The 27,665-nt window shown below is 37.5% G+C and overlaps 1 protein-coding gene across 2 annotated transcripts in view; it reads left to right on the top strand.

Moving 5' to 3' along the window:
* UGGT1 (UDP-glucose glycoprotein glucosyltransferase 1) overlaps positions 1 to 27,665 on the top strand; it is a 113,895-nt gene that overhangs the window by 1,994 nt on the left and 84,236 nt on the right. For both annotated transcript variants that reach the window (XM_045033558.1, XM_045033557.1), the window contains exons 2-11: positions 3,600 to 3,735; positions 9,004 to 9,086; positions 10,586 to 10,716; positions 13,264 to 13,376; positions 15,796 to 15,970; positions 17,786 to 17,882; positions 18,973 to 19,051; positions 21,637 to 21,737; positions 22,447 to 22,546; positions 23,644 to 23,704. In XM_045033558.1, coding sequence (XP_044889493.1) covers positions 3,600 to 3,735; positions 9,004 to 9,086; positions 10,586 to 10,716; positions 13,264 to 13,376; positions 15,796 to 15,970; positions 17,786 to 17,882; positions 18,973 to 19,051; positions 21,637 to 21,737; positions 22,447 to 22,546; positions 23,644 to 23,704 — 1,076 coding nt within the window. The remainder of the gene's footprint in view (positions 1 to 3,599; positions 3,736 to 9,003; positions 9,087 to 10,585; positions 10,717 to 13,263; positions 13,377 to 15,795; positions 15,971 to 17,785; positions 17,883 to 18,972; positions 19,052 to 21,636; positions 21,738 to 22,446; positions 22,547 to 23,643; positions 23,705 to 27,665) is intronic.

The raw sequence follows: 27,665 nt of genomic DNA, 5'->3' as shown, positions 1-27,665 counted from the left end.
GAAGCTCTTACTTCTGCTTCTCTAAACAGTCTTTTCTTGTGGTTTTACCTGTTGCATCTAGGCTGCGGGGTCTGGGTAGGAAAGCTCTTCTGTAGTGGCCACTTTCCTCTGTCACCTCCAGCGGTGCTATACCTTGCCCCAAGAACTGTCTCTGTTTTTCAAACAATTCAAGGGGAACGCTAGGCGAGTCTTGGTGCGTAGAATTTTCATTTTAATCTTTAAGTCCTAAGCATCTTTCCTCTTGGTATCAAACTCCTTTCTTTCTATTTGCTTTCATTCATCCTTTAATGAAGACTTTGTTTATTTCATTCTGAGCACCTCCTGTGTTCCAGGCATTATGCTAGGCATTTGACCCTGACAAACAAAATTCCCTGCTTTTTTTTTTTAAATTTATTTTGAGAGAGAGAGAGAGCACAAGCAGGGGAGGAACATAGGGAGGGAGGGAGAGAGAGAGTGTGAATGCACAAGCAGGGGAGGAGGAACATAGAGAGAGAGAGAGAGAGAGAGAGAGAGAGAGAGAGAGAGAATCTCAAGCAGGCTCCTCACTGTGATCCCAGAGCCCGATGCAAGACTCGAACTCCCGAACCGCGAGATCATGACCTGAGCGGAAATCAAGAGTTGGTCACCCAACGGGCTGAACCACCCAGGTGCGCCCCAAATTCCCTGCTCTTGAGGAGCTCACATTCCATCCCCAAAGCCAGCCTGAATACAGATCTGTCAGGCTGGTTGGTCACTTCTCTTGGGTCCCAGCTTCAGGCTGGCATGCTTGGTTTTGGTTTGAAACTGTGCTTTTCTCAGCCACCTGTATCCCAAGGTCTCTGTCCCTAGAAAGTCCTTGGACTTGCCTTGGTTCTCACAAGAAAGCTTTTTGCTTAGTTTGGTTCTGCACAGTATGAATTCTTACCCTTCCAAAGCTTGGGAACCGGGGGAGATAGCATGGTATTGTAGAACTTAAAAACAGGCAGATGTGGGTTCCAAGCATTGCTATTTATTATTTGGGCAAGTTACTTGGCTTCTCCAAGCTTCCATTTTCTTATTTTTAAAGGTGAAATTATAGTGTTTCACCCATTATGCAGCATAGTTATGGAATATCTGCTGTTTGCCAGGTGCTGTGCTATTTGCTGTGGTGAACAAAATAGACATGGCAACCACCCTCCAGGAGCTGCAGTCTCCTGGATAAGTTGTGTGGAAGGACTAGAAGTCATGGTGTATGCAAAGCACCTGACACAGTGCTTGGCCCAGAGCAATTGGTCGGTAATGGCTAATGTTTCCTCAGGGACCTTTTGTCACTTCCAGTTCCCTCACCACTCTATGCATGAAGCCTGCCTGGGGTTACTGACAGTGTTTCAATTTCCTGTCCACGGTCACCTCTTTTGGGACAGCACATGTAGGCCCCTTCAGGAAAAATTGTAAACATAGCTGTAGCACAGTACTGATTGAACGTAGTTCATATATTCTGTCTCCAGTTTAGACGTTTTGTGACTTTTGGGGTTGATTTTTTCCCCCTAATCACAGAATATATATTTCCAATTTTTTGAGACTATGCAGTAACGATGATGTGTTCTTATTCTATAGTTTAGAAGGTGGTTTCTTTTCCTTATAAGAACATGTTTTACTAGAATGGTTAATTCTGCTATAGTACTTGGCACTTCATGAAGTGATTTTCATGTCGCTTTTTCATTCTCACTGTCCAAGTGCGGTAGATACTGATATTCTTATTTCAGAGTCTGGGAGAAGGGCCAGAGATGTTACTAGGGGACTTGCTTATGGTTAAACTGCTAGTAAGTAGCAAAGTCAGTAATTGAAGTAAGTCCCTAACTCTAAACGGTTCTCTCTTTTTCCCAACCATGTTTTTCCGTCATGCAGAGCAGGATTCTGAGGCTGCAGTCTGTGGACCAGTAGGGGAGGGTGTCTAAGAGTTTTTGAGTGGTCTGAAATTGTATCTAAAAGTTTGCATCCTTGCTTGCTCCTCTGCAGGAAATGTCAGTAACTTTTGCTACATTCTGAAAGTCCCCTCCCCAAAATCACTGCTAGCAGGTTTCAGTGTTGGGAGTCTAGTTTGGTTAGCTCTAGTCTTTGCAAATTTTGTGGGTTTTTTTTTTTTTTTTTAGTGCTTATTTATAAATGGGATGTTAATATTTGTTTATATTAATTTGTCAGTCGATTAAATCAATTAAGGTGGCAGTGCCTGAACTAAAGACTCTTAAAAAGCAGCTTTTCTATTTGGTATCTTTTATTTTGCTTTTGCCCATTTGTTCTTTAGAGATATTGTGTGTTATATATGAAGCAGGATGTTGGCACAGATGTTAATGCTTTTTGTAAAAAGAAGATAGTGACTGGTCACCCAGACGATAGCTTTTATAGCCAATATCTCGAGGAATTGGGGTGAGTGAGGTGAGCCTTACCAGACATTAGCATGCGCAAGCATAGCTTTGGCATAGTGTTTCCCACAGATTCATGGCCCCTTTGGGTTCCCATTCAAATGGGTAGAACTTGGATGCTGACTTATATAGCCCACGAAAAACCTGCTAAGGGTTCTGTGAGCAGACTTCTGAGATGAAAAATCAGACCATAGAAGCCCTGCAGCTCGAGGCCTTTTTCTGAAATGATCTAGACACATCAGCATGCTTAAGGACATTGCTGCTGGGAGGTTGGAAGGCCTGCATTGTATGGCCATGCCAATTTACCAGTGACCCCAGCTTCCTTATTTTGTAGATAGGGACCTGTTTAACTTTCCTTCATTCCGGCACTGTTTTATGCATTTACACTGAAGTGTTAGCTTCCTAGGATTGCTGTGACAGTGCATCAAACTGTGTGGCTTATGGCAATAGCAGTTCCTTGCCTTCCAGTTGTGGAGGCTAGACATTCTAAATCATGGTGTCACAGCTCATGTTCTGTCCGAAATCTGTAGGGGAGGGTCTTTCTTTCCCTCTTCCAGCATCTGCTGGCCCTAGGTGTTCTGTGGTTTGCAGCGTGGTTTGCAGCGTGGTTTGCAGTGTAGTTCCGACAAGTGCCTGTCCTCACTGGCACTCTCCCAGTGTCCCTTCACATGGTCTTCCCGCTGTGTGCCTGTCTCTGTGTCCACATTTTCCTTTTTTTTTTTTTTTTAACACCAGTCATATTGGGTTAAGGTTCACCCTAATGACCCAATTTTAACCAGGTTACCTCTGCTAAGATCCTATTTCCAAGTAAGTTCACATTTCAAGGTGCTGAGATTAGGACTTCATAACTTTTGGGGGGTGGGCACCATTTAATACCCATCATTTATGTTTTCATCTAAGCTTTGTTTACTCTCATGCTTCATAAAGTAGAATTATGTGTAAACTGCTGTGCCACCAACTGACTTATACCTCTGTAGAGGCAACCCAGGAAATGCAGTGCAGTCTTTATAGGAAAGCATTCCATGAACTTCACGGCTTTAGTTCTACATCAGTCGCTCAGCAAATATCTGTTGAATTATGGAGATATTAGGTGCTGTTATATTTCAGAAACATTTCCATTTCTGTAATTCTCATGTTATTTTGTGTCTCTAAGTATTAAGATTCAGTTTTAAACATTTCCTGTGGCAAAACCTTTTTTTAAAATTTTCCTTTTTTTAGGAGTTTGCTATAAAATGGAACTTCTGATTGTATTCACTGGACTATGGCTGTTTTCTTCAGTAAAGGCAGATTCAAAAGCCATTACAACCTCTCTTACAACAAAATGGTTTTCCACTCCATTGTTGTTAGAAGTCAGGTAAGAAGACATCTTTTTTTTCTTTCATGTGTTTGAGTAAAAATGTAGGATCTGCTAGTGAATATTCAGGAGCCTTTTAGGCAGCAAGATTGTCATCATCACATGGATTTAGTCAGCACCTCTTTCAGTGTGCACTGTGCTGTGTACTAGTCAGAGGCTGTTATAACACAGAAGCTGTCAGTACCATAGGGTAATCATGATTCATAGAGATACTTAGGGACTTCTTTGGACAAATGTATTGAATTGGTTAAATTATCTTGCAAGAAGGGTATACATGTGGTAATAAAGGAAGAGGGTGTCGTACTTAAAGGAATTTTTCTATTTATTTGAAGAAGGTTTTAAGAGGTGTTTAATGAAAGAGAAAGAAGACAGCTTGGTGAGACGGGAGAAGGAGGGAATGCTCCTTCTAAGAAGCCGGAAGAAGACCTTGGGATAACAAGAGTACAGAGGGGAAGCTGAGGACATAGCTGGGTTTTATCTAAGATGTACATGTTCTACATTTTAACATCTCCAAAATTAGGATGCCTTTTGATGAAATCAAGATGTTACCTTACAAATTAAAATTGGTAGCATTTTCCTTTGTAGAGTTTCATTGAAAACAACGATGTGCCTTAACATCAACAGTGTCTTAAAATTGGTGAAATACAATATAGTCAATGATTTCTTGGGAGATTTTGTATTCCGAATGTACCTTCAAGTTAGTGTTTATAACATAAAAACCAGACACCTCTCTTCGTCAGATTTTTGTTTATAGAGGGAAACTTCTTTTTATTGTATCTGAAATACTATATAGCTAGGACTTGTAGAGGTAGAGAATTGTTCTAAAGCATGAATTTAGGTAGATTGAAGGTCAAGCAGTTGGTAAATCTCACAATTTGATAGTGCGAGAAATTGGAACTGTTGCATTACTTCAGTTAACTTTGGCCTTTCTTTGTACCCTTCAATTTAGAATTAGGTTTTCTGACATTTCCCCCTTAATCCTAGAAAAATGTGAATGAGGAGATTTTGTTAAGATGATTGTGTTGATGAATAGTTGCATCTCCTAAGGAAACGGCTTCATTTGGTATTGATAAGAGGACCTGTGGGAAAGTGGGATGAGTATGAGCCGGTTTTGACTTGCAGAGGAGCCTAATGGATTGTCACTTCTCTGTACCTTCCTTTTCTCAGCAATAAAATGCGCCCCCCCCCCCATTCCTGCTGCATTCATTTCTTAGCAGTGTTATAGTGACTAATTTGATAAGTGGATTGAGCTCCTCCAGTGTCAGAACTTTATTAGATAGAGGGCAGCTGTAAAAGTGAAGTGACTGAAGGTTGTTGAGATCTAAACTGCCTGAGCCAGGACTCTGACAACTGAAATATGCCCCCTCCACCCCTGCCAATCTTATTTTAGATGATTTGTCTGGTATAAATCTAAGTGTTTGAGATTTACTATCATTTTCTAAATAATCTTGTGCAATTAACTGTAACCACTGATATCTTATAATATTCTGCTTGACATTCTTTACTGAGTTACACTCAGTTACTCTCCACACTAATTTTTCAGTTTTTGTGCCTTGTCTCGGAAGATTCTTATGGTGTATACTTATGGGACTTTTGAAAAACTATGTTAAAACTGTCAGCCTTAATTAATCAATTTTGTCCCGTTTCTTTGATCTCTGTGAAGTGAGTAATGTATAATGCTTCCTTCACCAACTTTCCTTTCACAAACATTGCCCCTTTTCATAATTTCCTGGCCATTTGCCATTTTGGTTGACTATTTAGTCCTCTTGTGTGGCTATTTGCAGACAGTTAACCAAGGTAATGGGACTTCTAGGCAACTCAGAAATAAGTTGCACGTATTTGAAATCCTTGATAGTTACCTCCAGAGCTAGCTGAGGCCACCAGTCTTCCCTCCCAGGTCCATGGCAGATATTGATGGCAATCACAGCCCTGTCCATCTGGGTGAGGGTGAAGGGACAGAATATTTCTCTACACATTGAGGCATGCAACTACCACAGATATTTTGCCTTCCTTGCATCTAGTGCTTAGGGACTAAAAATATTCCCGTGTATATTTTTAGACTGGCTTGATCCTAATGAAGCACATGTAGCTTTCTGGTTGTTCATCAATTGATATATGTTTAATTGAAGTAAAACACTGAATATGTTTTGAACAGCCATAGTTACTAACAGAAATACTGTATAAATAAAGTACTATTATTAAAATTGAAACTTATAATCATTTATTGAGTACTAGATAGTGGAATGGCCCAAGAATGTACCATGGTAGAGATATAAATCAAATAGATTTGAGTTTACACTCCAGATTTTTCATTTGCTAATTCTGTGCCCTTAAGCAAATCAATAACCTGTCTGAATTTCAGTTTCTTTATTCTAAAGATGGTTGTAAGTCAGGATGGCTGTGAGGATTTAAGGACATGGGTGAATGTGTCAAGCACAGTGCCTGTCACATAGTAAGCCCTCCTTTTTTTTTTTTTTACATCCTTTTTAAAAAAAAAATTTTTTTTTAAATGTTTATTTCCAAAGGAGAGACAGAGTGTGGGTGGAGGAGGGACAGAGGGAGAGAGATCGAGACATATACACACAGAATCTGAAGCAGGCTCCAGGCTCTGAGCTGTCAGCACAGAGCCCGACATGGGGCTCGAACTCACAAACTGCGAGATCATGACTTGAGCTGCAGTTGGACGCTCAACCGTCTGAGCCACCCAGGCGCCCCTTTTAACATCTTTTTTAATGTGTATTTATTTTTGAGAGAGAGCAAGCACAAGCTGGGGAGGGGCAGGGGAGGGGAGACAGAGTATCTAAAGTGGGCTCTGCACTGATAGCAGAAAGCCTGATGTGGGGCTCAAAACCACGAACCGTGAGATCATGACCTGAACTGAAGTTGGACGTTTAACCGACTGAACTACCTGGGCGCCCCCATAGTAAGCCCTTCTTAAATATTTATTTCCCTTCCTTTTCCTTTTGTTTCTTTAAAAAAAATTTTTTTTAATGTTTATTATTATTGAGAGACAGGGAGAGACAGAGCATGGGCATGGGAGGGACAGAGAGGGGGGAGACACAGAATCTGAAGCAGGCTTCAGGCTCTGAGCTGTCAGCACAGAGCCCGACGTGGGACTTGAACTCACAAACTGCGAGATCATGACCTGAGCCAAAGTCGGATGCTTAACCAACTGAGCCACCCAGGCGCCCCTATTTCCCTTCCCTTTCTAGTTTTGTATGGAAGGAAGACCAATTCTGATCGCCAACAATAACTTTGGAAATCTAGAAAACAAGTTTACTACCAGATTTATGGGCATTCAGGTTGTATATAGTTTTTTTTGTTTGTTTTGTTTTGTTTTGCCATAGATTAAAAACTTTTTATTGTGATGTTTCAGAACATTTTTAAGTAGAATGGTACATTTAATGTGCTCTGCTTCTACCTGTCACCCGTTTTAGCAATTACCAGCTCAAGTCCAGTAACCATCACCACACTACCTTCCTCCCTTCCCCTGCTGGAATATTTTGCAACAAATCCTAGACATCATATAATTTCATCTGAAAAACTATAGATGTTTTACTCAATGGAAAAGGTATAAGAAGCTAAAAACCAATTTAAAATGAAAAGCAAAAAACATAAATGGTAGTAGCATTCCTTTTAATAATAATCTTGTTATTGTCTTACCTTTCTTGGATTAGGTCAGTGTATCTAGTAATTAATTTTTTTAAGATTGTTTGAGAGGCGCCTGGGTGGCTCAGTTGGTTAAGCATCCAACTTTGACTTTGGTTCATGGGTTCAAGCTCTGCATTGGGCTCTGTGCTGACAGCTCAGAGCCTAGAGCCTACTTTGGATTCTGTGTCTCCCTCTCTGCCCCTTCCCTGCTCATGCTCTGTGTTTCTCTGTCTCTCAAAAAAATAAATAAATGTTAAAAAAATTACAAAAGATTGTTTGAAACTTAGATGTTGTAAGACTTATTTATGCAGTGGATGATGAAGAGTATACTTCAAGAAGTTTTCCTGTAATTATATGAAGAACATATATTTATTTGCAGATGGCCTTTGCAGGAAGGTCTTAGTTTTAGTGAATCCTTGTTCTCACTACTACAACATTTGAGTGTATTATCCTCCCCCACTACCTCAAGCATATCTTGTGAATGCAGCTTTAATTTATGAATTCAGGGTTTATTTACATATCATAGTCTGTCTTTGTATATGTTTTCTTAGGCCATAAGTTATTATAAGGTTGTTATGATGCCTATGTCAGTTACTAGAAAGCCTAGAAAAATGCCACATTCAAGGAGGTACTAAATAATTTAATACATTATGATACTGGGTATTTTCAGAAACCTAGTTTCAGAGAGGCTGTGTATTACCAGGAAATGTTTCTTATTTTTCCCATATTTCTGTGTCTAGCTGTGGAGTAGAGTGAGAGTTGTACACCCCAGTGTTGACAAGTAATGGGAAAGCCTTCCTTTGGCTAGGTAAGCTGAGATCAGATGTGTAGTTTGCTTTAAGACAGTGAGAGATCACCACTATGTTAGTATTATGTCTCGGAGGAGAAGATAACCAATTTACATGAATCATTCAGTTAGTAAACACATTTTCTTTTAGGGATTTTAGACTCTTAAATGAAGGGAAATTTAGAATGGCCTTTATTTTAGGTCTGTAGAGTAAAGTCAAGAAAAATTAAGGTGGCATTAAGTTCTAAGACCTGGTTGTTTTTTAGATCAGTGCTAACTTTAAACTGAAATTTGGTGATCTTGAAATTTGGATTTAGGGATGTTAAAAGATTACAACATGCTGCCTTTAGTCTCCTAGAAAATTTTCTAGGGTTCATGTTTTCCTTGGGAGAGGACCTTAGGCAAAACATTTTTTGTTCTTTGTAAGGTCTTTCAGAAAATAAGTGAGCAGAACTGGTACCACAGTTATCAGTTGTTAATTCTACTTCCACTGCGGACAGCTTTTTCACAAATGGGGTTTCATAGGCTTTATTTATATTGGGACTTCCCTGTTACAACATTGTGATTTTAGGTTTCTTAAGGGATACATATTAAGCTATTAATATGAATAAGTGAATAAGCTACTAAGCTAATTAGTTATTAATGGTTAAGCCAGTAAGAGTTATCGTTAGAATATATATTGCTCATGCTTGTGTATAATATAAAGTAAAAGCCAAACTGTTGGCATTTGGACACTTGAAAACCTATTTTTACTCTCTTAGAAATGTAACCTATATTAGAAGATTTTATTAAGTTGTTTCATTTCTGATATTTCCCCCCTTTTCTCCCAGTGAGTTTTTAGCGGAAGACAGTCAAGAGAAATTTTGGAATTTTGTAGAAGCCAGCCAAAATATTGGATCATCTGATCATCACGGTAAAATTGAAGCAGATGCTTCTTTGACTTTGGTATCTGCAAAAATATTAGGAAAAAAAATGGTCTCTTTCACAGTATGTATGGCTTTGCAATTAATGGAAAACATTTTTATCTTTAATGACTAGAGTTGTGATGGTAGCCAGCAGAGCCAACACAAAGTAATACTTTTGAAGCAAAGTTTATTATTTTTTATTTGAAAAATAATTTTTAATTTTTTTTTTTTGAGAGAGACAGAGCACGAGCGGGGGAGGGGCAGAGAGAGAAGGAGACACAGAATCTGAAGTAGGCTCCAGGCTCTGAGCTGTCAGCACAGAGCCTAATGCGGGGCTCGAACTCACAAACCGTGAGATCATGACCTGAGCCGAAGTTGGACGCTTAACCGACTGAGCCACCCAGGTGCCCCTTGAAGCAAAGTTTATAACTTTGCCTGGAAGTACTACCTATGATTTCTTTTCCCCTCTTGTTTTTCTTTTGTGTTGTTTTATTAGAAGTGCTATAGAAATATTGTGTAGAAGTCAAATTCACTCAAAAATCATTTAGTATTAACTTAATCACCATCAGATTTGGTTACTTTTTCTTTTGTTAATGAACTAATTATATAACTGATCTAATTATACAACTGATCTATTATCTATTAGGTTCGTTATCATTAACTAATACCATCCAAAATGTTGCCTGTTCTGCCTGCCAGCCACCTACACCATATACCTACGAGTATCAGGGTGTCAAATTAATGACAGTGTAAACTGTGTTGCTTATTTATGGTTTATAATGTGCATTCACATTTTGTAATTCAATAGAGTATAAACATTACTAGTCAAAGATGCCAATACACAGGTAGCTAAAACCTTGACAGGCCTTGCTGAAAAGGAAATGTGTGAAAACAATGTGACTGCTATTAGTATTTAACTGAATTGAGTCTCAACTGTTGGATTTTTTTGAAAAATAATACAAATTTTAAAAGTCAAGTCTGAATCTCTTTTGTGTGATATTAGCAGAGAAATACGGGACTAAAGAAGAGATGAAATTGGTCCAGTGAGGCATGGGGTAGGGTTTGGGAGTGAGTTTGCAAAGTAGGTGATGTCCTAGCTGAATTCTTCCTGTGGAGGTGGGTAGGAGTTAGTTATCCAGGTAAGTGGGGCAGTTGCAATCCAGGTAGAGGGAATAGTGTGAACAAAGAGAAGAAGAGAGGGGTGCCTGGCTGGCTCAGTTGGTAGAGCATCTGACATTTGATCTCAGGGTCATGAGTTCAGGCCCGATGTTGGGTGTAGAGATCACTTAAATGAATAAAACTTTAAAAAAAAAAGAGAGAGAGGAAGAGTCCAATTAATTTGTGTACTCCAGGGAATTCTAAGCATTTGACAACAGTTCAGGAAGGATAGTGGTAAGATTTTGCTATCATATTCCTTTGTAACACATAGCTTTATACTGTATGAACTATCTTATTTGGATATGTCTACCTGTAGATAATTATTTTGGTTAATGTTCTTTCTTGGCAGGTACTGATTATTCCTATTATCACGCAATATTGGAAACTGCATTTCAGTTTCTGTCACCTCTGCAGCAGAATTTGTTGAAATTTTGTCTATCCCTTCATTCCTACTCGGCTACAATTCAAGCCTTCCAGCAGGTAAGTTCAGTCAGTGCTTACAAGATAATGGTATTTTTTAGGGGTTGTATAACATGATGATTGTTTGTATTGCAGTTATCCTGGCATTGTGTTACAGAGCTGTAACTTTTCTGCCTGAAATTTATGAGGATTTATGATGTTTATAAATAGAAAGCAAAACTGATACTAAATCTTCAGATCTCAGATTTTTTAATTATATAATTTGCGTTTACTTTCATTTAAGAAAAAATAACCACACAAAAACAAAACTATGAGACTTCATTTATACAACATGGCGTAGGGGTAATAGTCTTGCTAAACCATTTGACCATGAATCTGATCACAGCCTGTAGAATGTAAAAGCTGTTCATAGGAAATACAGGGGATGAGAAATATGAAGCAATATCAGAGGGGTAACAGGAAAATCTGGAATGTAGAAAACTTTGTAGTAAAAATAATTTGATTTCTTCAACAAATATAAGGAAAGAAGTAAGGAAGAGCTTCAAGAGAGACTTAAAATATATGTCAGCTTAATGCAATGTGTGGATCTTGTTGGATTTTGAGTTGAACAGACTCCTTAAAAAAAAAAGTAAGAGAATCAAAGATGAGCATACACCCATCATATATTTGATGTGAAAGAAATGTTAATTTTAAGATCACTATTTTATTATAAAGTAAAACAGGCACAGAAAATCATTCACAAGAAATACATGGTGTAATGAACACTTGTAACTTTCGCCCAGGTCATGAAGTAGAACTTTGCCAGGGCCACTGGCAGCCTTTGTGCTCTGTTCTCATGACAGCTGCCTCTCGCCAGCCAAAAAGAACTACTTTCTTAACCTTTGTTGGAATGACTTGCAGTGTTTCTTTATCGTTTTACTGCCCAAGAGTGCATCTCCACACGATAGAATTCAGTCTTGCTGAGTTTTGAAAATTTTGATAATTTTTTGGGGGTGTGGCCCTAAATTCACAGGTTCTAGTTCTAGCGCTTTCTTTTCTTTGAATAACATACACTGTTTGCCCTATAAATTTTTTCACAGTCTGTATTATTGATCACATACTCATGATACAGTTCAACTTTTTCTCTGTCCTCTGTTCCCTGCAAATTGGCAGCTGGATCCAGAGGCAGGGCTTGAACTCATGACCCAGAGATCAAGACCTGAGCTGAGCTCAAGAGTAAGATGCTTATAACCAACTGACCTACCCAGGCACCCACGGTTTTCTTAACTTTTAAAGGCTGGCATGGCTCTCTCTTCTTTTTTTTTTTTTTTAATGTTTACTTTTGAGAGAGAGAGACAGAGTGTGTGTGTGGGGGGGGTGTGGGGGGGGGTGGGGAAGAGAGGAGACACAGAATCTGAAATAGGCTCCAGGCTCTGAGCTGTCAGCACAGAACCCAGCGCAGGGCTCCATCTCATGGACCTTGAGATCATGACCTGATGGCTCCCTCTTCTGTTGATTTTATGTAGTGTGAAAAAAATACGGTGGCTTTAAAAAAACATGGTTGTTTGGTTTTTGAGATTTCCTTTGTTCCTCTCCTGCACTTTCGTTGGATTTTCTCTTTAGTTGTCTCTATATCTCTGTGCTATTCAAATTTTATGGCACCCTGAGCAGTTTCTCCTTACAGTGGGGTCCTGTCTTAGCAGGACTCCAGGCTTATGAGTTTAGAGAGTTGAGAGCAGCTAAAGTGCTGTTCTTTCTTATTTTTTTGTGTTTGTAAGTTTTTATAGTAATTTACCAAAAAATGAAGAATGTAATGAAAAGTTTTAATATCAATTTTTCATAGCAAGTTTACCATTTTTCCACCTCTGAATTATTTTTCTTATGTCTATAGAAAAGGACAATATTAACGTATTACATAAATTACATCAGTGCACACACCAGTGCTTGTCATTATATCCTTTCTTTTCCCATCTGTTTATACTTAGTCTTCTCAGCGTCTCTCATTAAAGCTGCAGATTGACTTGTCTCATGCATTTCACTCTGAACATAAACTCCTGTCTCCTTCAGCCTTTCCCTGGAATATCTAGCTTACTGTGCTTCGTAGATAATTTTACCTTCCATCTATACTCTTTTTTTTGGTCCAGTTGTTTCCTTTTTTTTTTTTTTTTAGAGTCTATGTCATTCTATCTATTTCAGAGAGAGCCTTCAAGTTAATCTGCATATTGTACTTAATGTATGGATATGGACTTAATATACTTAATAGGGATTGTGTAGTTACACTTTGATGCTTAAAATTGATATTTGTAAGCTTGGTTTTCTTTAAGGTACATACCGTATTCCCTGGATATCTTTTGTTCTGTTCTGAGGTAGAATTTTAAAGTTCTGTTTTGGGGCTGGTATGAATACCAACCTCATGCGGTGATATTGGGAGGAGCTAGATGAAATAATATGTGAGAAACAGTGACATGAAAAACTCTTCCTGTCACATTGTAGGAGTTCAGTAGATGTTGATTTTCCTTTTTGTTGATGTCATTTTATTATCATCTAATTACCTGTTTAGAGTATTCATGTCCTTACTCGTCTGTGGTTAGAAATCATGACGAGAGTGTCTTGTGTCTTAAATGGCAGATAGCAGCTGATGAGCCTCCACCAGAAGGATGTAATTCTTTTTTCTCTGTGCATGGAAAGAAGACTTGTGATTTTGACACCCTTGAGACTCTTCTCCTCACAGCGTCTGAAAGGTAAATTGTGTGTTTCTTCACACATACTGTATTTCATTGTGCTTTCTTCCATATCAAGCCCACCCTTCAAATTTCTTACAGGTTTTGTGGTCTGTAGATACAGTGGTTTAGAGTGTGGATTCTGGAATCAGACCAACTAGATTTTTTTTTTTTTTTTTTTTTAAACAAACAACGTTTATTTATTTTTGGGGGGACAGAGAGAGGCAGAGCATGAACGGGGGAGGGGCAAGAGAGAGGGAGACACAGAATCGGAAACAGGCTCCAGGCTCTGAGCCGTCAGCCCAGAGCCCGACGTGGGGCTCGAACTCGCGGACCGTGAGATCGTGACCTGGCTGAAGTCGGACGCTTAACCGACTGCGCCACCCAGGCGCCCCAAGACCAACTAGATTTGAATCCCAGCTCTATCACTTAAAATAGTTTTGTAAACTTAGGCAAATTACTTAACCTTTCTTTCCTACCTCACTTTGAAATAGAGATAATAAGAGTACTTTATGTTCCTGTTATTATTTAGTGATGACTCTCTGTGAGATTACATAGGCTTTGTCATTAGTGTAGTAAAGAATACCCTGTGTATTAAACCAGTGCCTGAAGTAATGATATTAATGATAATGATCTCTCAGAGTATTACTAGTTTCAGACGAAGGAGACTATTTAAAAGATAACAGCAAGCTTAATTTGAATATTAAGTTGGTGATTTAATGGGCTGGCTTTTTGCTTAAAGGTAGGTTTCCTTTGGTGGACAGATATAACAGGTGTCTCTTGCTGTCTGGCTATGGCAGTAACCCCATTGTACCTTCTCTGTAATGCCGTTTTAAATTGGATAACTGACCTCTCTGTGGTGTTGCTCTGCTCTACCAGAGGCCTAAGGGCATTTCAGGTAGGGTAGCTCTTTAGTGAGGTACTCTTCCCAGCACTTGTTCTCTGCCCGTTAAATGGCGGGAGAGCTTTTTACTTAGAATGACAACCAGAAAATGGGGTACGTGTTCCAGCTATGTCCAGGCCGAGGAGTGGACATTGGAGAATGGCTTGCATGGTAAAGTGGTGCTCCCTTGGGGTAAACAAAATTAATTGATTTAAAAAACTCTAACTTGTTAAAACAATAATGCAGACATTTATAAAGAAAAGAATGATGGTGTCTCCTCTTCTGAGAGGTGGTAACTATTTTTAATGGTTTGTCATCATGTTTTAGGCTTTTTTCTGTGGTTATAGATTTATACAGGTAGGTAGGTTTATTTTTACAAGAGGCTTCTTCCCATTAGTACATGTATGTGTACCTCATTATTTTTAATGCATGAAAAATAGCTTATGTAAGAATGTCTCATAGTTTTTTACTGATAGTTTTAAAAGTTGTTTCCTATTTTTTTGTTTGTTATTGTGATAAGGCTATAGTGAATATCCTTACTTCTATCTCTTTACCTTCTGTGAAACAGTTTATTAAGAAATAGTTTATTGTAAAAGGAATGGCAAGTCATAAAGTCTGTGCAATAAGATCTATTGATATCTTGATGCTGATATTAGGGAATTTATTTTGAGGGGCAAGTTTAAAAATTTATGAGGGAAACTTAAATATTAAATCATTTAGTAGGAAGATCATAGTAGTAAAAATGATAGAGGAGGGAGATGCTGTGGTTGGCCAGTTATATGCTTAAAATCATCCTGCCTTTTCACGTTATTTGTGCTTATGTTTTCAGATAGAAGGATAATCTATTTATATAGTAGAATAGCATAATAAAGCCTTAGTACTATGGGATGTGGATATGTATCCTTTTTCTGCCTTTCATCCTTCTCTAGGAATTGGTAACAATTACTAATCAAAGTCTGCATTTTATGGTTAGTATGATGTGCTTTTATTATTTTTAGTCATGAATAAGACTCATATTTGACAGTGTTCTTACTGACTGAAAACTGTTTTGATACTCTGTTTTTAAATTTTTTTTTAATGTTTATTTATTTTTGAGAGAGAGAGAAACAGAGTGTGGGTGGGAGAGGGGCAGAGAGAGAGAGGGAGATACAGAATCAGGCTTCAGGCTCTGAGCTGTCAGCACAGAGCCTGATGCAGGGCTCAAACTCATGAACTGTGAGATCATGACCTGAGCCGAAGTTGGACGCTTAACTGACTGAGCCGCCCAGGCACCCCAATACTCTTTGTATTAAGATGCTTATAATCTTTATTTAAATTATTGCTGCTGTAGCTACATCTTGTACCATTTTTAATTTTTAAGAACTTTTTTTTAAGTTTAAGAGGATGGGTGAAATAGGTGATGGGGATTGGGGGTGCACTTGTGATGAGCCCTGAGTGATTATGGAATTGTTGAATTACTATACTGTACACCTCAAACTAATGTAACTCTGTATGTTAGCTAACTGGAATTAAAATAAAAACCAGAAAAAAAATTAAGCTTCTAATATTTATTTTCAGGCCCAAACCTTTATTGTTCAAAGGAGATCACAGATACCCATCATCTAATCCTGAAAGCCCAGTGGTCATTTTTTACTCTGAGATTGGTTATGAGGAATTTTATAATTTCCACCGCCAACTTATATCAAAAAACAATGCAGGCAAAATCAATTATGTACTCAGACATTATATACTTGTAAGTATTGACTTATGTATGTATTGTGTGTGTGTGTGTGTGTATATATATATATATATACATATATATATATAAAACTTAAAAACATTTTTTTTAATGTTTATTCATTTTTGAGAGAGAGAGACAGCACAAGTGGGGGCGGGGTAGAGAGAGAAGGAGACACAGAATCCGAAACAGGCTCCACAGAGCTGGAACATAGGGCTCACACCCATGAGCTGTGAGATCATGACTGAAGTTGGACGCCTAACCAACTGAGCCACCCAGGTGCCCCTTATAGCTGTTAAAAATCTTGATTTGCCCTGCACGACCTTAGCACATAAGCTAATAATATCCCCCCTTTATAAAATTATTTGATCTACTTTTCATCATATCTGTTATTTGCACATAGGAGGTACTTTGCTTGCCAGTCTGAAGAAATAGGAAATAATTATGCTTAAAAAATGGCTTAATAAAGTGTACATTCTACTTAAAAATGAAACATGTAAATTATATTTTCTAGATTTAATATAATCATCATACTATGGAACTGATTCTTGAATTCCTTTCCAAAAAATTTTTTTTTCCATTCGGAATCTTTTCATTTGATGTAAAAGGGAGGATTTCTAAAGGCATAAAAACAAGCAGAATTGACTAAAATTAAGTTTTTAAAGTCTTTTGTAACATTTAGCAATTAACATATTTATATGTAAACATATTTGCTTTTAAAGTTTCTGTGTCATAATAAGCTCAGTAAAATTGTGTGGTAAGTCCCTATAAGCAAAATACATATTAACAAAATATTTTTTTAAGTTTATTTATTAGGAGAGACAGAGGGAGAGAGGGAGAGCGTGCACAAGCAGGGGAGGGGCAGAGAGAGAGGGGGAGAGAGAGAATCCCAAGCAGGCTCTGTGCTCTCAGCTTGGAGCCAAACATGGGGCTTGAACTCATGAACTGTGAGATTATGACCTGAGCTGAAACCGAGAGTCGGATGCTTAACCAACTGAGCCATCCAGGCACTCCCAAATAAATATTTAAATGAAAATTTGTATGAACAGAAACAGATTTTTTTAAAAAAATTTTTAACGTTTATTTATTTTTGAGAGAGCGAGACAGAGTGCAAACGGGAGGGACAGAGAGAGGGGGAGACATAGAATCTGAATAGACTCCAGGCTCTGAGCTGTCAGCACAGAGCCTGACGTGGGGCTCAAACCCACGAACTGTGAGATCATGACCTGAGCTGAAGTCAGACGCTTAACCAACTGAGCCACTCAGGCACCCCTTGAAACAGATTTTTTTAATACCTAGTTTTGACAACTGCTTTCCAGGCTATATTGCTGTTATTAAAGATTAAAATACCTAAAGCGCCATCCTCATTCAGGATGGTGGTAAGTAAGCCTGTGACAGTTGGTCAGCCCAAACCCAACCTGAAGACTTTTTTTTTTTTTGAAGACATCTAAATTCAATAAAAAATGAATACATCACACACACATAGTCCTATCAAAGTACTTCTGGGTTTGAAACCTCATCGGTATTCCAACCCTGCTTTGTAAGTTCTGGAATTTCCTTTTCTTTTTCTCTATTTCTTCACGTGGTTTGGTTACTTCTGCCCTGTCACTGTCCCTTCATCTGGTTTTGCCTCTGCTTTGGAATTCCCATTCCCATACTTGTGGCAGGATACAAAATCTAAAGGAGGCTGAGATTCCCGTGGAAGTTTTAGCTATATTTTGAATGCATAATCCTAGGTGGTGGCTGTGTGATGTTAACATGTTCACGTCATGTTCATTGTGACATTTAAGAAGCCAGGTGTTAATGGTGGAATACTTACTCTGCTTGCAGAATCCGAGGAAGGAACCTGTTTACCTCTCTGGCTATGGTGTGGAGTTGGCAATTAAGAGCACTGAGTACAAGGCCAAGGATGATACTCAGGTGAAAGGTGAATTTGTGAATTAAGACCAATGTGTTTTATTTTCCTTAAATGTGAGTTAAAGGGAATTTATTTCCTTAATGTAAAAGAATAGATTTAGGAGCATGATGAACCTGTGTTTGAATTCTGGTCCTGTTACCTGTGAGTTGGGTGATAAAGAATAGATTTAGGAGCATGATGAACCTGTGTTTGAATTCTGGTCCTGTTACCTGTGAGTTGGGTGATGTGAAGCAAATTTTGTAGGTCCTAAATTTTCTGTCTGTAAAGTGCAGATAATGGCATGTGCCTCCTAAAGTATTTGTGAAGAGAAAATGAGATGTATAGGTAAAGAATGTAGCATAGTTCTTTGCACAAAAGGTCAATAATTGTAGCTGTTGTTATTGATGATGTGTAATTCACAAATAGCCATTAATTTGTGACCCAGAGTGAAATCCTAAACTATCTTAATGAACAATTTTGTGTTTTTGATTATTTTCCGCACTTGGAATACTTATTGTACTACTCTAGGGTTTTGAATTTATTATTTCAACCACACAAGTTTTATGTGCAGTCTTTCTATTTCTTCCTTGTGAGCTTATTTTATTTTTATTTTTATTTTTTTTTAATATATGAAATTTATTGTCAAATTGGTTTCCATACAACACCCAGTGTGTGAGCTTATTTTAAAGATAAAGACGGTTGGTTTGGGTAAATGGAGGATAGCCTCAACATTCTGTTACCAATAATTATATTTAGGATTAAGTTGCTTAATTGGAAGTTCTTTAGAATTTTGATACTGAAAAATCCACTGTTCATAATTTTAGAGGTATTAATTTTGAGCTTTTGAGATTTTTAACATGTAAAATTTTCCAAAGTTCAAGGGAAAAATACATTCTTACTCTATCCAGGAACACAGGATACATTGAAAAACACATGTATTCTGTCTGTTTAAAAAAAAAAAACACTCTACAAAAGGGTCATTGAGGTATTCAGTGTTTTAAGTAGTATTGTAATTTCAGGTGTTTCTAATTTGTTTTACATTATTCAAATTTTATGAGGTTAATAACATTTTTATTTCCTGTCTGAATGATTAGACATGTATTTGCTTGTGCTTTTATAGGAACGGAGGTAAATGCTACAGTGATTGGTGAGAATGATCCTATTGATGAAGTTCAGGGATTCCTCTTTGGAAAATTAAGGTATGTATATTTTTGGGGGAAATGCCCTTATTCTTTTAAACTTCGAAGCTTCCTTGCATTGTAGGTATCATCTTTCTCATTACTGCCTGAGTTACAGATCTCTCAGTAGTGCTTTATATATGTAACCTGATAGGAAGCAGTTACCACTTAATTTACTGTATAGTTCATGATTTCCAGACATCTGAAGCACATTTTTTGTTTTTTTTTAATTTAATTAATTTATTTAAATTTTATTTATTTTAAAAATTTATATCCAAGTTAGTTAGCATATAGTACAACAATGATTTCAGGAGTAGATTCCTTAGTGCCCCCTCCCTCCCACAACCTCTCCAGTAACACTCTGTTTGTTTTCCATATTTAAGAGTCTCTTATGTTTCATCCCCCTCCCTGTTTTTATATTATTTTTGCTTCCCTTCCCTTATATTCATCTGTTTTGTAACTTAAAGTCTTCATATGAGTGAAGTCATGATATTTGTCTTTCTCTGACTAATTTCGCTTAGCATAACACCCTCCAGTTCCATCCACGTAGTTGCAGATGGCAAGATTTTATTCTTTTTGATTGCCGAGTAATACTCCATTGTATATATGTACCACATCTTCTTTATCCATTCATCCATCGATGGACATTTGGGCTCTTTCCATACTTCGAAGCACATTATTGTTAAATGATATTATGGCTTCCTGCCTATGGCTTTAGTTGATTTTCTTTTCTGGGCCTTGCATTTGATGACATAAAGTTACACATAAAAGGAGACATCTAATTTTTTCACCCAATTTTTCCCAAGAAAATTGACAAAGTATTTTAAAAGGTCATAGCTATTTACTTAAGCTAAACATAGTCTGAAACAATGCAAAAGAGGTGCAGTAGATCTTATACACGTTTAGTTGAAATATATATTAGATTTCACTTTATTTTTTTAATCTTTATTTATTTTTGAGAGAGACAGAGTAAGAGTGGGGGAGGTGCAGAGAAGGGGGGAGACACAGATAAATCTCTGCTGACAGCTCAGAGCCTGACACGGGGCTCAAACTCACAAAACAGCAAGATCATGACCTGAGCCAAAGTTGGACGTTCAATCAACTGAGCCATCCAGGCTCCCTAGATTTCAGTTTATATGAAAGAGGATAGAGATGTTTTCTTGAAGAAAATTTCATAGCCATTTTATGAAAGTTTCAGAGAAATTTATGACTGTAAATTCTTCTTAGTAGTCACTTTAAATGTTGTAGTTATTTCTATTATACTTTGACAATTGTTCAGAGCCTGGACTTCTGCTTTATCTGGAAATCTTAATTAGGACATCTACAGTGGCGTTTTCTCGTTTTTCTTTGTTCGTTTGTTTTTTGTAAAGGAAAGATCATGAAGAAGTATGTGTAGGCCAGTTTCACATACTTGAACTTTAACATTGGGCCCAGTGAAATGACTTAACCAGACTAACAGGTTAGCAAAGATGACTCCGTTCATGTTGAATTTCTGTAGACATGTTGAGTCCATCCCATGCATGGGAATGTTTCATTGTATTTAACATCATTTTGGCTTCATTAGTATGCAGTCAGGTTTCATTTTTATTGGACCCAGCTTTCCAGAATATTTTTTCATATTCATGTTTTTTATGTTTGATTTTTGGATAGCATTATGATCTTATGTATTTAGAGACAAAGGTAGTATGTAGCATATTAAAGACGTTTTCCGTTTTGCACATTCGGAATAGTTATTTAGCTATCTAGAATAATGGGACCATTTTCTGATATGATCATCATGAAGAAGACGTTGTAGTAACTGATTGGAAATGGATTGGTTGGAAGGTGAAGGATCTGAGTAAATATTTTACTTTCTGTATGTGGCATTTAAGAAATTTTTAGTTGCTAGCATTTAAAAGAACAGAATTACTCAACAAGCCATCTGTTGTCTGATCTAAATGATACATATCTGCCTCTGATAACTTCTGTTTTACTAGCTTTAAATAGAATGCACCGTATTTCAAGATAAAACTAAGTGAAACCCAGTGCTCTTGGTTAACTTAAGTTGTATTATTCATGTGATGGAAGGATTTATGGGCATGTAGCTGAAAGAAATCCATCTTGGGACTGGCAGCATTGTATTTCCAGTTTTATTTTGAGAATTTAAAAAGATTGAGGAAAGTGTGGAAAATAATAGAACATATGCATGTGCTCATCACCCAGAATTGATGGTTGTAATTGTACATGCTTTTCTGTTTCAAAGAACTATTTATGAAGTTTTTTTCCAACATATGCCTTCTTTTACTTGAAAGAAATGGTAAAACACTACAGGTAGACTTGGGGTCCCCTTTGTCCCCACTCTCAGTCCCATTCCCTCTCCCTGACATAGAGAATCACTGTAGTGGTGATTCATTTTTTAATCTATAAATTTTATGGTTTAAAAGATGATCATTTTCTGTATTAACTTATTTTTTAAGAAAAATAATTCTGCTCTAATATTTTCCCTTTATTGTAGGAATTTACTTATTGCTAAGGGGAAAATCATGAATATAAAGTTGGAGCCAACTTCTACGTGTGCTTTGAGAAAGAAAAGACATGTTAAAGGACTGATTTTATGTTTCTTTCAGAGACCTGCACCCTGACCTGAAGGGACAGTTGAAGGAACTCAGAAAACATCTTGTGGAGAGCACCAATGAAATGGCTCCTTTAAAAGTTTGGCAATTGCAAGGTAACAAATATGTAGAGGAATCACCGGCCTACTTTTGACTGAATTTTATGGTATTAAAAAACTAATAGAATTTGAATTTAATTTTATTTATTTGCCTGATTCTCAGGGTACCACAGATTTTCAGATAAAGTGATTATGATTAATCAGAAAGGAAAGGAAGTCCTTTTGTAGACAGATTAACAGTATGCAGAAGTATGTATATAAATGAATGCCAGATCTTTCTCTGTGTGAACAGATACTTAAGTTTATAATGTTTGTCTTAGTTTTTCTATTTCTTTATACACATTTCTTGAATAGTGTATCTGTCAAATGTTAAAGACATATTAACATGAAGGGTATGTGTGTTTTTCTGGCCCAAAGGTCTATTTTATCAAACTTTTTTTTTTTAAGCATAATTTACTAAAGACTTTTACTATACTTTGTGGTATATTGTAAATTCATAAAAATGAAAAGGATTTGGGATGGATTTATCCTATGCTAAATGTAAATGTGTTAGTATATCTCTAGTGTTTTATGCAAGTATAGCAAGCAATGTAACAATAAACACTAGGAATTGAACAAAACCTAGAATTAAACCATGGGTGCTCTCTGAAATGGTTGCATTCTAAAACATTCTCAATTGCCAAGACAATAATGAGAAATAAATGTTTTTTTCCCCCTTATTTCTCATTGCATTAGATTAATACACTTAAACTTGACCTTGTTGCAGATCTCAGTTTCCAGACTGCTTCCCGAATCTTGGCTGCTCCTGTTGAATTAGCTTTGGTGGTAATGAAGGATCTTAGTCAAAATTTTCCTACCAAAGCCAGGTAATGAAGAATAAAGCTCTAAGACATTCTTCTCTTTACTATATACCTAATTATCTTCATGTTTACATGAAAAATGAGACAAGTAAAATATGAAAATGCTTAGAAAATTAAAGTTTTAATACCAGCACCATGCCACTGATGACGCTATCTTTCTGGGAAGTTGGCAGTACCGTACACTGTGGGGTTGGAGACCCATGTAGTTGTGTCCTTGGCTCTGCCTTGCTAGCTGTGTGACATTTGCAAATAATTACCTCTCTTCTCATTACCTCACTTCCCCAGCATTAAAATGGAAATAATGATCCCTGCCTCTCAGGATTAGATGAGTTAACAAAATCTGATGTATGCGGATGTAACTAATACAGGGTCTAGCAGCGACTGTGTTTTTCTTCCTGAAGAGTTTTGTATATATCATCTAATTTAAACTCAATGAGGCAGATGAGTTCTATAGGCTGACTTGTTCATGGTGACAGTAAGATTTTGAGTGCAGCTTTTTAAATACTGCTTTCAGTTGTATAATATCCACCACATCTCATAAATCTTTTTAAAAGCCAAATTTTTAGAGACTAACAACTTAAATGGTTGCCAGTGTTTTTCTTGAGTAACTGAATGAGCTGTTTTGACTTCTTATGTGAGATGCTTTATAAATAAGTTTGTTTATTTGGTTAGTCTTGGCAACCATTTCTTAGAAAGACTTATAAATCATATAGTACAATCTCATTTAGTTCAGTATGCTATTGAAGATATACACGTAGGATGCCACCTCCACCAAAAGTGCTTAAGTAGCATGAGCAGTTTGTCACCTTAGTTTAACATTATCCCTTAGTCTGTGAGCAGTAGAGATTGTGTATAGGAATAGAGTTACATATATTTAACCTAAGATCTTTGGAATAACTGCACTTGATTTAAAATGCTGCTATTACTGCTACTTTTCTGTGATGTTGTATGTTGAAGAAAAAATATGTACATCTGAGTGGAGAAATATATTTATTATTTGTAAAGGTGAAGATTTTTTTGTTTTTTTGTATTAAGGAATTTGTTGTTTTACATACAAATATACGGAAATTAACTAAACATCGATAACATTTTTATTTCTTTAGAGCGATAACAAAAACAGCGGTGAGTTCAGAACTTAGAACTGAAGTGGAAGAGAATCAGAAGGTATTACCCAGTGGTCTTTCTGTTTTGTATTGTATTTTTAAAGATGAGGAAATCTGAGTTACATCAATGACATTGAACAAACTTTTACCAAAGATAGTGGTGTTTTATTCATTTCTGTAATCTTTTTTTATGTTTTTAATATTTAAAGTTGAATGTGAATATAATTGAAACATCAGATGGTGCCACCACTTTGTTTAGATAAGCAGCATCCCCCTAACATGACTTACTCTCTGTTTTTAATATGTCTGTCTGTCTGTCTGTCTATCTATCTGTGAGAGAGAAGGAGAGAGAATGTGAGCGAGCAGGGGAGAGGGGCAGAGGGAGAGAGAGAGAATCTTAAGCAAGGCTCCTTGCTCAGCATGGAGCCTGACGTGGGGCTCAATCCCACGATCCTAGGATCATGACCTGAGCCATAATCAAGAGTCAGGTGCTTAACCAACTGAGCCACTCAGGCTTCTGGACTTATTCCCTGTTTTGTCCTCCTTGCTAGAAGCATCTATTTTCAACCCTTAGCTGATTGTTTTGATGTTTATCCCCAGCTTTATCGTAAACTTAAATTAGTGCTTTGTTTTCCAGTTTCAAGTCTTCTGTGTCGGCCTCCTATTACAAGGATGACGTTTAACTTTCTTTCACTGCCCCTCACCCCCAAGTCTGCCACTACTCTGTACTGGCACTTCCCCATCCCTCCACTTTCTCTGTATTTTTATGTTGTGATTTTATTAATTTTTGTTCTGCTCCACTATAGTCTGGTTGTTCTTTATGTCTAGGGCATACCAGTTATCCTGGGACCTTGCTTTAATCTCTTTTGTTGGATCTCCTATTTCTTGGGTTCCTGGTATTCTTTGTTTTTGGTTTACTCCCTTTTTTGGTGCAGTACATCATTCTTCATGAGAAAAGTTGCATTTCAGATTCTGAGAAATCAATTTTCCATTTCTGTTTTTATTGATAGCTTGGCTGAGTATAGAAATCTAGATTGGAAGTCCTTTAGAAGTTTTGTTACTGGACCAAAGTGAGTTGCTTCTTGGTGAGTTACAGACAGAGACCACACCAGGAGGAATTGCCTCACAAGGTCATCTTTATTTGTAGAAATAGGGAGATCACAGGGAATAATTTCCAAAACCATGACTACTCTAACAGAGGTAGGCTGGCTCCTTTATTAGGGCTTGGGATGAATAGTTCCAAGAAGGGGACTTTAACATTGTAATGACGCTGAGGAAGCTGTGGAGCACTTTCTGATTCATCTGCACAGGTGTCATATTTCCTCAAATAGTTTCTTTTCCTTTTCTAGCAATTTGTTAGTTTCTAAGAGATGAACTTGACTGACAGAAACTTTTAGGAATTTCCTGAGTTCAGTGGGTCAGTTTTGAGTTCAGGGGTCAATGGTGACAGTTTGAAGGCATTGCTTCTTAGAATTTTGGTTTCTGTTGTGGTTATTGAGAAGTCTGAAGCCTTGGTATGAGATCTAGTTTTTCTTTCCAGAATCATTCGGGGTGTTGTTTTTGGCTCTAGTAATTTGAATTTTCACAGTGCTATGCCCTTTAAAGAAATCTCTGTACTGTTGAATGGTTGATGGGCCCTTTGAATCTGGAAAATCATTTCCTAGAGTTTTGGGAAGTTTTCTTGATTTATTTCCTTGCATTTTTTCCATCTAGTTTCTCTCTTTTGTTTTCCTGGAATTCTTTATTTTTAAGATGTTGCATTTCCTTGACTAGCTTGGCCTAATTTAAAAAATGTGTATTTTCTTTCCTATTTTCCAATTCTTTTGTGTTTTATTTTAAAACTTTTTAGGGGAGGATTTTCAGCCCCTTTGTTGAGATTTTTTCCTTTAGTTGTCAAATCTTTAATTTCCAAGGGTTATTGTTCTTTGACCTTTTTTTGATGGTGTTCTCATGTCATTTTGAATGTGTCAGTAGTGTATATGTATGTTTTCTTCTCTTTTGTATCTGTTTCCTCTTAAGTTGACTTTCTTTTTGTCTTGGTTTCTTGTCTTTAATGTTAGAGGCTTTCCTCACATGTCTGGTGATTATTGCTCATATTGAAGAGAATGAGGCAGTAGCAGTAAGGAGCTGATGGCAAGCCTTTAGGCTTTTTGACTGTAGGCTATCCTGTTATGGCCATTTCCTAGCTTGTCCCAGTGTGTCAGTCTGAAACTTTTCCTCATGAGCTGTTCAGTCTCCAGAAAAGGATCTTCTGATCCTTTCTTACCTAGAAGGTGAAGTCTGGCTGCTGGAGTGGTAGAAGCCAAGTAGGAAAGAACATTCAGGAGCTTCCACTCAGTCCCCTGTTTTCCATGTGGGATTCCCGCTCTCAGTTGTGTTTCATTTCCCTGAGTTCCCAGATTCTTTCACTCTTTCACAGGGAATGAAAGCGTTCCGTTTTTCTGGAGTGGAGGGACCTTGCTCCGTGAAGTCAACCGGGGAGTCTGGGGGCTCTTATCTTTAAAAAGCTATACATCAGAACTCATTTTTTAGCCTAGTGGTTACCCCCTCTTACCTGTGTTCTTTGTGCTGCCAATTCTTGAGCCTTTTGAGGAGTTCCACAGGGTAACTTGTGGTTTCTGTTGGCTTTCCCCACTGTCAGCCTAGCCTTTAGCTTTCTCAGGGTTGTTAAAACTCTTGCTACTCACATATCTCCTTTCTAGCTTCCAAAATTAGTTGCCCTTTTTCTCTTTTGTTCTCTTTGTTGTTGTGGATTTATAACTCTATAAAAATCCCTTTTTAAAAAACTGACATTTCAATAGAGTTTTAGGAGGGAAAGAAATGCTTGTGTTCAGTCTGTCTTTACCCCAGATTTTTAAAACCTTTACATAGAAGATATTAGTTAAATAGATCTGAGGGGTAAGTAAACCAAATTTATCTCCAATATTTACTAATTTGAAGAAACCTTATTGACATTTTTTATTTACCTTGTTTTTGATTTTCAGAATAGCAATATTAAATATTATCTTACTTTCAGGGCTCCCTCCACCAAGAGGACAAAACATTAAATTACACAGGCTGTAGTACTTCCTAGATACTTTGGGGTTTCTTGATTAAATATTAAAGTATAAAATACAAAAGTATAAAACATGCAAAAATGTGTACAAACATTAAATCTTCAGTGTGATGAATTTTCACAAGTGAAGTTTGCTGTATTACCAGATCTTGAAACGGATATGAGTTATGCTTAGCAGCTCAGAATCTGTGTTTCTTATAGTCAGAGGGTGCTGTACTTATGGCCTGGGTGTGAGTGGACATGGACTTTTTCCTTCCCACGTAAGAAAGGAAATTCCAATTCTGAATTGATGCAGCTTTCCATTTTCCCCTTATTTTACCTGCCATTTAATCCTTCAAGGCAAAGAAGCAAATGTGGCTTCGTCATTGTTTTGTGCTTTACCCATGCAATACTAGACCTTGAAGTTTACTGAGTCTGCAGACTACTGGGACATGAAGGAAGCTCACTGGTCCCTGCCCTTCTTCCCCCAGCCCCATGAGAACTAAAAGTTTAATTTCTGTCCCTAGTATCTGAGTAGTTTCTTCCCTTTGCTGTGTGGAGCGGCTCCCAAGGAAAGAGGAATTAAATGGGAAGGGTAAAAGTCAACAGAGGCTGACACATCCAAGCAGTGTGTCGGATGGGTCGGGCAGGTCTGAAGGGCTGCACAGTCACCTGTGTGCCGTGGCAGCCACCACCTCAGGGAGCAGCAGTTGAGGCGCCCCATGGAGACCAGCGCTTGGAGAGTTAGCTTGCACATAGGTGCTTCCTCGGGGCAGCAACTCAGTTTCTTGATGTGTGTTAGTTTGAAGGTCTCAGGGAGGTGTGGGATTTTGAACCCTTTCAGATTAGGTCTTTGGAGTTCATCAGGAGGCCCAGCTGTTAGTGACTGCTGTTACCACCTTGTTTGGCATCACAAACAGGCAAGAGTAACAGAAGTCTCTTATGAAAAATGATCCTCAGCACTTGGCTTATTTAACCAGTCTCCTTC

This window comes from Felis catus, chromosome C1, assembly GCF_018350175.1.
Source record: "Felis catus isolate Fca126 chromosome C1, F.catus_Fca126_mat1.0, whole genome shotgun sequence".
Classification (NCBI taxonomy): domain Eukaryota; kingdom Metazoa; phylum Chordata; class Mammalia; order Carnivora; family Felidae; genus Felis; species Felis catus.
Note: the sequence above shows the minus strand (reverse complement) of the source record. Positions and strands in the feature narration are given on the sequence as shown.